Source organism: Amblyomma americanum, chromosome 10 (assembly GCF_052857255.1).
Source record: "Amblyomma americanum isolate KBUSLIRL-KWMA chromosome 10, ASM5285725v1, whole genome shotgun sequence".
Taxonomy (NCBI): Eukaryota; Metazoa; Arthropoda; class Arachnida; order Ixodida; family Ixodidae; genus Amblyomma; species Amblyomma americanum.
The window spans coordinates 77421361-77433440 of NC_135506.1; the positions used below are offsets into that span (position 1 = coordinate 77421361).

Sequence of the window (12080 nt, forward strand, 5' to 3'; positions counted from 1 at the left end):
GACACAAACGATGTACAAAGTGGTCTAGTCGAAACAAGCGCCTGCATCGCGCAAAACATCGCACTAAGAACCGCAGTCCTTCTGGTCCAAATAAATATGGGCAAGCGCACTTCCTGCTAACATATCACCTCTCCGTAATCTGCTAGTAGCCCAAGCGCTGCCAGCACAAAGTCGTCCTGGCGAGTGTGGCTGCCTGCTGGCAGCCCAAAACCCAGAGAAAAATGAACACGTTCTGGGCAACCATCGGAAGTATATGGAGCAGCCCGAGAAAATCGAGCGCCTGGCTGTGCACTCTGGCAGCCTGCAGGCAGCCCGCGGGCAGCCAGAGACGAATAATTGAAGAGGCCCACTTAAGTGCATCCACATCTGTGGAGATCGGACCCCACACACAAGGGCTTGACAGTATTCAGGCTGTAGGGAATAAACAAGTGAAGAGACACCCACCCTAAGGTTGCGGTTCAGCTCCAGCACCCCCTGGAGGAGCACCAGCAGGAAGTCGGTGCAGACGTCCCTTTCATGCACCTCATCCACAATGACGTGCGAGACGCCGCGCAGCTTCGGGTTGCCCTTCAGATGTTGCAGGAGGATGCCCACAGTGCAGAAGAGCAAGCCCCCGCGGCTCGACAACAGCTGCTTGGAAAGCGGCACTTGGAAGACCACCGTCTCGCCCAGCTGCAAGGCAATAAACGCACTGCACTTGTAGGGGATGGCTTTATTGGGTAACGTCCCAAAGTGACTCGGGCTATGAGGGACGCCATGGTGGAGGGCTCCGGAATATTATTTCAGCCACCTGGGATTCTTTAACGTGCACTGATATCGCACAGTACACGGGCCTCTAGAATTTCGCCTCCATTGAAATGCGACCACCGCGTCTGGCCTCACAACCGCACGGTTTGGGTCAACTGCCGAGCGCCATAACCACTGAGCTACCACACAGGAGCACTTGTATGATATGCGACACCATGAACTCAGGAGACAGTCCCCATTGCAGATTTCACAAACAGCTTCAATAAATCAAAATGTTTATCTGACATAAACTGCACACAAAATGCTGAATAGTTATCTTGATCCAATGACGGGCTGTCACGGCTGGTGATGGATGGAGTGCAAAATTTTCACATTTTTACTAAACATTTGTATAAGCAAAAAAATGACAATGTGGGGCTTAATGTCATATAACGACACCTAAGCTGTGAGGGATACTAAAGTGGAAGGCTCCGAATTATCTTAGACCACCTGAGGGTCCTTATGTGCCTGATGTCGCAAAACTTCTGTTTTATTAATAAAAATTAGGCTTGTGCGAATATTCGATATTTTCAAATAGTTGAACGAATAATGCGCTATTCGATATTTGCTTCGAGTCAAATTTTGTTATTCAGAAATTTCGAAGTATTCGGCTGAAACGAATAGTCGCATGCAGCAGGGAGAAGGCGTTTTCGGAAGTTTCGGTCTTGGATTTAGCAATACTTTTCCCAATCCAATCCAATTCATACCAAGTCAGGAAAGCTCAGAACAAAGGCGTAAAAAATGCATCTTGTCGGCATGGTGGCATGTGGTGGTGTGGCCGATTGCGTTTAGTGGGCGACTCTGTCTCTGCCGCGGTGGCATTTTATTAATCCCAGCCGCCTTGGACCACTCCAGAGAGCCCCAAGGGGGACTTGCATGCGGCCAGCAATGCGATTTGGAACTTTTTGTAAAGATTCCGCCGGGAACCGAAGCTCGATGTCTTAAATGCAAGGCAGTCCTTAAGACCCCGACAAGTATGACAACAACCCTAGCAACGCATTTAAAGAGGCACCCGGACTTGCACAAGGACTACCAAGAGAAGTGGGACGCACACGAAGGCCTTCCAAGCTCAAGGGGGCAAGCAAGGCAAGTGGTCAACAACCATCCACAGCCAACTGTTTCAAGCCGAAAATGAAGGCGTCGGCCCCAAAAGCCCAACGGATGACGAAAATGATAGCTCGCTTCGTAGCTCATGGTATGCACCCCTACAACATTGTCGAAGACCTGGGTTTCCTCCCCATGATGAAGTTCGCGTTGGCGGATTATGGCGTGCAGTCTCTGACAATGTTCTCGAGAGTGATTAATCTGGACTTCTACGCATCAAGCAAAGAGAAGGTGAAAAAGAAGCTCGGGGACATTTTTGCAAGCAGAGTGGAATCGGTTTCAGTCACAGCTGATGGTTGCACGGCGCAGGCAAATGACAGCTACCTTTGTGTAACTTGTAACGTCATGGACAGGAACTTCGTGCAACACGTGCATGCATTGGCTTGCACGGAGATGACGAACTCTCACACTGCAGAAAACCTGGAGCTGTTTATCACAGGTGTCATCGAGGAGTGGGAACTTCCAGCCCACGATACTGTGCCGATCTTCGTCGTTACAGATAATGAAAGCAACTTTACTTCTGCAGTAGCGCTGCCATCCTGGAGTGGTGTGCAGTGTTTTGGACACACCCTTCAGTTGTGTGCCAGTGATGCCAAAAGAGAAGTGTCGGGTTTTTGCACTTCTGTGCTAAGGCCAGAGCGACTGTGGCTAGATACAAACGAAGTCCCAAGGTCCAAGGACGGCTTCAGGAAATTCCGAGAAACATGCAGCTGGACCCTCTCGAGCTTATACAAGGCGTCCCGACATGATGGAACAGTGAGCATGCCATGATGGCCAGACTCGTGAAGCTCCGTACAGTCATCACTGTAGAACTTTCAGAATCTGATGCAGTTCCAAACTTGAACACAAGTGAGTGGAAGCGTATGAATGCAGCAGTGCACATCTTGAAGCCACTTGACCATGCCACAACTGAACTGTCTGGGGACAGATATCACACGCTGTCACAAGTCACTCCCACGTTGCAGTGTACCAAGGTGGTTCTAGCTGAACATGTTTCCGAAGGTGGTGAGGCAGCATTGCTTGTCTCAAGCCTTTTGCGTAGAATCAAGATGAGGTTCCCTGATATCAAGATGTCATGTCTTCATGCATTGGCAATGTTGGTCAATCCTAGATACAAAGATGTCAGTTATGCTGAACGGCCCGCAAAGCAATGGGCGTTCACTCTACTCACAACAGCAGCAGAAGAGACTGTGCCAGTTGATCAACATGGTACAGCAACAAGTGAGAACAGCACCTGCTTTGCAGACCCATCACGGGGATCTATGTGGAGTGCTTTTACACATTTCAGCTTGCGTGCGCATCATCAGTCAAGACATACAATCTGGAATGAGGGTGCTGGGCACTTGAAGGCCCACCATCTTTCCCGGTCCGAAGACCCCCTTGTGTGGAGGAAAAGCAAGGGCAGCCACCTTTACCCAACCCTGGTTGCAGATGGCATCTTCCGATACCAGCCACCCAGACAAGAAGTGAAAGGCTTTTTTCAACTGCAGGAGCCGTTGTAAGCTGCCGAAGGAAGAACCTCAAACCCCAGCACGTGGAACAGCTAGTGTTTTTGCATGAAAATTTGTAGATTTTCGTAAATAATCAAGTTGTTGTTTACTTTCCTTGAATAAATCTCAGACCTTAGCCCTCTGCAGTTTTTTTTCTCTACTTGCTATTATTTGAAGTATTCGCTTCGAAATTATTTGAGAAGAATTACTATTCGCTTCTTCGAAACAAAAAAGTGCTATTCGCACAAGCCTACTAAAAATGTGATCCACTACTAAAAAATTTTTTTTAGTGACAGATAAAAGTATTTAGAAATGCAACAAAATGTTCACATTTTCTTTTAGTGAGGACACAAAATTGGATGTTCTTTTCAGGTTATATGAAACGTTATTCCATAATTTAGCCCCAACAAAAGATGCTAAGTGGTGCCAGTACATGTTATACAATGAAATTGAGAAAAGCCAGAATTTTTCGTTACACTGACAGTTTTTCACTAATTGCAGTTTTCGCATAGACTCGAAAGTGCAATGCGAAAAGAAAATGCAATCAAGAAATAAATTTAGGTGAAATCACCTACAAAATGTTGAAGTAACCCCCCGTTACTCGAATTCATAAACATGGAGAATCATCTCACGATCGCAGTTGCCACTAGCTCTGCCACGGCATGCACGACGCCGTTACGAGTGGGGTGCAGAGTGGGAGAGACAGAGGAGTTGGTGACACCATGGGCCGGTAGGGCTGGCTGTGTTTGATGCATTTGACTTGACCGTCAGTCACGTTTTACCAGTTTTTACTGTTATGCATCGTCAATCGTTGTTAGTGGTCCAAATCCAGTAAGCGTCCAGCACTTGTGCATGGCCATGTTCAAGATGGCTGTCATTCTTTGCGCCGAAGAAACGAACTGCGTGCCAGGCCACAAGTTTTGGGACGGGTGATGCAGGTGTGGCTGCAGAGAGTCGAAATTTTCAGCTGTTTCCTGTGTTGCGGTGCAGTTGTTTGCGAAGTGCGCGATTTCACACGGGATGACGATGGTAGAACGACGTGCTGTGAGACCGCAGCAGCAACGACAATAGCAGCACTAGTAAGGACGATTGTGCAAGTATGAAAGAGTAGTCCAATGACAAATACATTTTTGTTGTGGAATGTGCCCATGGGCACACATTATTTTTTTTTTCCTGATGTGACATGCGGGGGCGTCGACTTATACAGTGGACGCCCAATAAACGAAACTCGGTTAAATGAAACTTATGGATAAACAAAATTAAGCAGGGTTACTTGGTTGGTTTCGTATATCTGGCGCAGCAAAATTCTTCGGTTAATTGGAACACCACTAACGTGTTACCCTCGGCTAAACGGCACAAAAGGTAACAATTTGGAATCCTCCCGAGCGTATTTGTGCTCGCATATGTCAGCGGCAGTCTCGCAACCACGAACAAATTCTTCATAGCCAACGCAATAGCTGGGACAAGCCAATCCAGTAAGTCGCTTGATCAATTTTGTATTTGTTGAGGAGTACATGCGATCGGTGTTGTCGGTGTGTCGATGTGATAAAGAGCATCAAGAAACGGCCGCACAAAGCGCTCTCGCTTGAAAAGAAGTTACAAATTCTGCAGGAGTTTGAGCGAAGTTCCCTTTCAAAAACAGAAGTTGCAAAGAAGTTCGAGATACCGAAGTCAACGCTTTCGCGGATCATGAAAAACAAGGACGCCATTTAAGGAGCTGTCAAGTCTGGGACCTTCGCTTCCAATCGGATGCGTATGAGAACGACGCTGTATGAAGAACTTGAAAAGGTTCTTTTTCTGTGGTTTAAGCTTGCACGGATTGCCAGTTTTCCCATAAGTGGACCCATTTTGGAGCAGAAGGCGCGGGAGATAGCCCTGCAAATGGGGGTTGAGAATTTCTGCGTCAGCAATGGATGGCTTAGCAGATTTAAAAAGTGCCATGGCCTAGTCTTCGAAACCATCTAGGGTGAAAGTGATGCAGTGAATAGAGAAGTCTGCGCTGACTGGCGACACGGACGCATGCCAGAGATTTTAAACAGCTATGAGCCATGAGACACATTCAACGTCGACGAGATGGGCCTCTTCTACAAGGCGCTTCCATCGAAGACTCTCGCCTACAGAGGCGAAGCCTGTACAGGTGGGAAGCGCAGCAAAGAGCGCATTACCGTGCTGGTGGGTGCTAACATGGCAGGCGATGAGAAGTTAAAGCTGCTGCTGGTGGTAGGAAAATTGAGACACCCACGTTGCTTCAAGGGCATTCGAAATCTACCTGTGGCCTACACTACGAATGGGAGAGCGTGGATGACAAGAGCAATTTTCGAAAATTGGCTGCATGAGGAGGACGCAAGGTTTACGAGGCAGGGCAGGAAAGTTGTCTTCATCGTACATAATTGCCCTGCCCATGGCCAGGTGGAAGTGCTGAAGTCCATCAGCCTTGAATTCTTCCCTGCAATGAAACTGCTGTCATCCAACCAATGGACCAATGAGTCATCCAGAATGTCAAGGTCCACTACCGCCGCCAACTGCTTCACCACATGCTGCTTTGTGCTGACAGTGGAAAGGATTATGTCATTGACTTGCTGTCTGCTATCCACATATTGGCCCGTGCCTGGGAACAAGTTCAGGCAACAACAGTGCAGAGGTGCTTCCACCATGCAGGCTTCGAAGCACATGATCCAATGCCCCATGAAGAGGCAGGTACTGCTGATGAAGCAGACACTATATTTAATCAAATAGTGCCCTCTGTCCCTTTCTCACGACAGGACTATGAGGACATAGATGCAAATGTAAGCACCTGTCGCGAGGAAAGTCTCGAAGAAATTATTGCAGAAGTGCAAGCCGACGACCACTCTTCCTCCAGTGATGAGTGCGAGGACCCTGTGCCCAGTGCGGTGCCAGACAGCGCAGCTAGGGATGCAGTTGCACTTTTGCAACACTCCTTTGAATGTGAAGGGAGCACAGAATTTTTGCAAAGCCTTTCAAATATGCACAGTTACTTTGTTAAAAAGCAACTGAAGAATGTAAAACAGACCACAATTGATACCTTTTTTTCTTCATGCCCACATCAGTAAGGGCTGGTGCAAGGTAAATAAATATTTCTTCATGAAATATGTGTGCTTTGCTTAAATGAAACTTCTGATAAATGGAACACTTTTTGAATCCCCTTCAAGTTCCATTTAAGAGGAGTCCACTGTATTCGAATTGACATACTTATTTATTTATTTATTCAAATACCCTAAAGGCCCTCTTGGAGGAGGGTATTACATAGGGGGGCACACGAAACACACTAATACGCAAACACCAATATTGGTAGTGGATTAAAGTTCGAATGAAGATAAGAATAAAGTGTGAACATTGAAACACTGGGGGTTCAAGGATAACACAAAAAGATTGAAAACTGCAATACAATGTCGAACAAAATGCAAAGGTATTAAAATAGCCCTGAAAAAAAATAGCTAACACCAAAAACGCACTGAGACGTCAAATTCAGATTTGAGTCCACAGCATTTGATGAAATAGATCGGTGTTAACTTCAGTGGCAATATCTGATGGTAGGTTATTCCAGTCAACTATGGTTTTGGGGATGAATGATTGTGCGTAATGGGCGGAGTGGCATGCTGGGCGTTTGACTTTGCAGGGGTGATCACGGCGAGAAAAAATGACAGGGGGTGACTGAAAGAAGTCTTCGTGCAAACGATCATGATGATAAAGTTTGTGAAAGAGAGATAGGTGGGCGTGTTTCCGTCGTAGTGATAGCGGATGCAGATCAGCACGAATTTTTAAAGATGTAACACTGGAGTACAGAGAATAATCTGAAAAAATGAAGCGAGCAGCACGGCTTTGCAGGGATTCAATGTTACGTATAATGTAGTCCTGGCTCGGGTCCCAGATGGCACATGCATATTCAATTTTCGGCCTGATTAACGTGGTGTACGCGAGTTTTTTTAGGTGTGAAGGCGCTTGCTTTAGTCTGTGTTTCATGATTCTGAAAGTACGGTTAGAAGTTGCAAGAGTAACGTTGATGTAATGATGCCATGTTAGATCCGATTGCAAGTTGATTCCTAAGTATTAGTACGTGGTAGTAATTTTGACAACATTGTTACCTATAAAGTATGAAGTTGGAATACGGGAAGAGGAGTGTGTAAATGACATGCGCTTAGTTTTAGTATGATTTAGGGTGATTTGCCAGTCTGAACACCATCTGTTTATTGCATTGAGGTCTGACTGCAATGCTTGATGGTCAGTGTCAGTAGAAGTGGTACGGTAAATTACGCAATCATCGGCGAACAGTCTTACTCTGGACGACATGCAGTTAGGCAAGTCATTAATATAAATTAGAAAAAGCAAAGGGCCAAGCACGTTCCCTTGTGGAACGCCGGACGTGACAGGAATAAAATGGGAGTTGTAATGATTAATATTTGTGAATTGAGTTTGAAATGACAAGAAATCCTTTATCCATGCAATGATTTGTGCGTCAATGTTAAAATGTTTTAGTTTTAGTAGTAGCCTGTGGTGAGGAACGCGGTCAAAAGCTTTGGAAAAATCTAAGAATATCGCGTCGACTTGGTTGCCAGCGTCAATACATGAAAGCAAGTCATTAGTAAACCCTGCAAGTTGCCCATGGCATGAAAATCCCTGGCGAAAGCCGTGCTGGTATTTGAAGATTATGTTATGTTCTTCTAAGTATTTAATGATTTGAGAATGTATGACATGTAGTTTGCAAACGGTGCTAGTTAACGAAATAGGCCAGTAGTTAAGCGGTGATGAGCGATCGCCAGATTTAAATATTGGTATGACCTTGGCTGTACGCCAATCATTAGGAATTTGGCCGGATGACAATGACTGTGAAAAAAGAGCGCACAAGATTCCCGAAATACTTTGCGATGTACTTTTAAGCAACTTGTTGTTGAACCCAATGTGGTCAGATGCAGATGATACCTTACGATTACTAAGTAGTGATATGATACCGGACTCGGTAATATTTATCTGCGGCATGATGATATCGGAAAGTGTACCTATGTTTGGGCATGAAGTGACGTCCTCGCGGGTGAACACAGACGAGAATGCATTCTTTAATATTTGTGCACACTTTGACTCGGGAACAGTGGCGCCTGTGGGATCGGTAAGCACAACGTCAGGGTGATTGCTTGGATTTATTACTTGCCAAAATTTACGAGGATTGTTAGTCAGCATAGATGACAGGTCGTGGTTGAAAAAGTGACGACGACTGGATTTAAGTAACTCTTGGTATTCTTTGTCGCACTGTTTGTATTTTGAGCCACGATGGAGCAAGACTGGATTTCTGGGTTTGCCTGTACAATCGCTTTTTTTTGTTGTTTAGACGCCAAAGTTGCTTGTTGAACCATGGCGTAGAGCTCCTACTCCTAATTGTTATGGACGGTATATACTTGCTAACGACATCAGTAAACATATTTTTGAACGCGACCCAGTTTTCTTCAACTGTACGGGACAAGAAGTCATTAAGAAACTGGTCTGCAAAAAGAGATAATTGTGCATTCATTCCATCAAAGTTAGCTCTGCTATAGCATTTAATTTTTTTTTCAATGATCTTCCTACTGTTATGCCGACAAACAATGTTCCTAGTAATGACGTCATGATCACAGAGCCCATCTAGGTGACTAATGTTGGCGCAAATGTCAGAGATATTAGTAAGGATTAGGTCAAGAATACTGGAGCATGTGGCAGTGCGCCGTGTGGGTTGCATGATAAGTTGGGATAATGAAAAATCTAAACATGACTGAAGAAATGCATTCGATTCTCTTTCACTCTCCGTGACAGATAGAGTTGCCCAATTGATGCGTGGATAATTAAAATCCCCAAATATTAATAACACACAATTTGGAAATCGGTTACACACTTCACTCAAAATGCGATAGAACTCTTCAACAAAAGCACTGCCCATATCAGGGGGGTGATAAAAAACACCAATAAGTATGTCAGTACTGCTACCGTTTAAGGGGGGACACGGGTCTTTCGGGCCGAAAAATCTCGAAAAAATCAGTTTTTAGAAAATGTTATTTTCGAAATCAGCAGCCATTTATCTACCTCTCTGTAAAATTTCTCGCCTCTAAGGTCAGTATTTTACTCACAATACCAATTTATATAATCCATGTCGCCCGAATTTGAGCTGAAATCGGCGCCGAAACAGCAGTATTTCGCAAAGCGTAGCTCCCGTTTCATGCGCGGCACCGCAGCCATCTTGGTCTCATTTGAAAAAGCCGCCTTTCGCCTTCAATTTCCCGCCACTACGACTTCCGTTCGCCCATTGGTTGCCGAGAAAATAGCAAAAAAGAAAAGGTAGTATTCAAAATCCTATTGGCTGCCGCGGATCACGTGACAGCAGGTCGTCATCCGATTGGTGGAGCGGGCTGGCAGCGTCTGCTTGACGCGCCCGAGCCGCGGGGAGACGCGGACCGTGCAGTGCAAGAAACGCGCAGCGATGCCTGGTTCAGCGCGCAAGGTGCACTCAAGGCATAAATTCGGCAAGAAAAGGAAGAAGTCGCTGGTCGATAACCTCAAGAGACGCCCTGCTGTGCGCCCCGACAATGATGAAACTCCTGCGCTGAACGATCGTGTCGGCGAGGCCGCGCAGTTAGGCCTAACGCGCTCCGCAGCACGGGAAGCTGTAAGCGGCAGCGCCCGCATCCGCCGTGATACAGTGATGCTGGAGCCCTCAGATGTGCTCCAAAATAAGACGAAGACTGAACAAAAACTGCGAGAACTCGCCTCAACTCCAGCAACGGAGCGGAAGTCTCGTTGTTTACGTGACGGCAGCGCGTCGGACTGTCTGCTCGACGAGGCAAGCTTCACGATCGTTTGTTTGGAATCGCTCAACAGTTTGTTGAAACTTGTGAAGTGTAAAACGTGTGGCGGCAATGACTTGAGCTTCGTAAAAGATGAGCGAGAATACGGCCTTGCCGTTAAACTTTCTCTTCAATGTGCGAGCTGTGGAGACGCATCGTCTACATGGAGTTCGCCGCGGGTACGTGGCGATCAGAAGATCAACCCTTTTGTGGTGAATGTGCTCGCTGCTCGTGCAATGCAGAGCACTGGCAACCAGCAGACAGCTCTAAATGACATTTTTTCATCGCTGAACGTTTCGCACCGCGGTCTCCACAATAAAACGTGGCAAGACTATGTGAAAAAAAAGTTGACACCTGCAGCAGCTCGTGCAGCCGAAGAAGTTGCACAAGAGTGTGCGCGGTCGGTTCGAGAACTTTATAATGAATTGGACCTTGGGAACCCCGGCAATATTGCAGCATCATACGACGGCACTTGGATGACACGCGGCCACACATCCCACATTGGTGTGGGAACCGTCATCGAACTGTTTACCGGGCTTGTGCTGGACTATGTTGTATTGTGCAACTTCTGTGCCGGCTGCGAGCGAGGCCCAAAAGGTGACCCATCATACCAGTCCTGGAGGGCTGGGCACCTATGCCAAAAAAACTCAGAAAAAAAGGCTGGAGAGATGGAAGTTGAGGCAGCCCTTATTCTTTTTGAAAGGTCGTTGAAGAAGTGTGGCCTTCGCTATACCACAATGCTTTCGGACGGTGATAGTCGGGCTTTTCTAGCTGTGCAAGAGGCAGATGTGTATGGATACATCAAAGTAAAAAAAGAAGACTGCATAAACCACGTGCAGAAACGTATGGGAACAGCATTGTGGACTTTGTTGTCCAAACACAAAGGTGCCGAAAACCTTGGAGGAAAAGGCAAACTGACAGGCAGCCTCATAACAAAGTTAAGCTCCTATTATGCCTGGGCTTTAAAATCCCATAATGGGGATGTAGAGGCTACGCAGAAGGCTGTGATGGCCACCTACCACCACATTACCTCTACTGATGAGGCATCAAACCATAGCTTCTGCCCATCGGGACTGGACTCTTGGTGCCAGCAAAATGCGGCAGCAGCCCGAGGCGAATCTGCTTCAAAGCATCGGTACAACATTCCACCCCATGTTGCTAAAGCATTGCTCCCTGTCTATGAGCGACTGTCGGATAGGAAGCTCTTAGAGCGGTGCCATAGGGGTAAAACCCAAAACAGTAATGAAAGCCTACACTCTTTGATATGGGCCTTGGCACCCAAAGAGCGCCACGCATCATTGTTTACTGTTGAAGCTGCCGTGGCTGAGGCAGTAATGCGGTTCAACGCAGGCAGCAAAAGAACTTCTGCAGCAATATTACAGGAACTGGGCCTCAATACGAATGCTATGAGCGCAAAAAGAATGCGAGAGAAGGATGAGCGCCGAGAGCAAAAGTGCGCTCGAAAGCACTCCATTGCGGAAAATATTCAAGGAGTGCTCAAGAAGCGGCACCTGGATACTACTGGCAATCACAAGGACTACATTCCTGGTGGCTACTAGCCATTTCCTATTGTAAATATATTACTGCACTTGTAAATATTTATTAAACTGTCCCCTGCTTGTTTTTGGGGCTTTTCTCAAAATGCATATGGTTGACTGCTAGCAGTCTTGAGGCCTTGATATCTCAGCAACCAAGTCACATAGAGCTGAAATTTCGGTTGCAATGGAAAGCCTAATGTATGCTGTGTGAAATGTTGGGAGCAGATTTTTTCATTTTACCTTAAAAAAATAATTATTTTCATTAATTTACCATTACTTGGTACACACATTTTTTATACTGAAATTCAGAAGGTTGTAAAATGAGTAATAATTGACAT

General features: G+C 46.1%; 1 protein-coding gene across 1 annotated transcript in view; it reads right to left on the reverse strand.

Moving 5' to 3' along the window:
- Positions 1-12080, reverse strand: part of LOC144106959 (uncharacterized) — a 56541-nt gene that overhangs the window by 16562 nt on the left and 27899 nt on the right. Inside the window, exon 10 of the mRNA XM_077639924.1 lies at positions 445-672. Coding sequence (XP_077496050.1) covers positions 445-672 — 228 coding nt within the window. The remainder of the gene's footprint in view (positions 1-444; positions 673-12080) is intronic.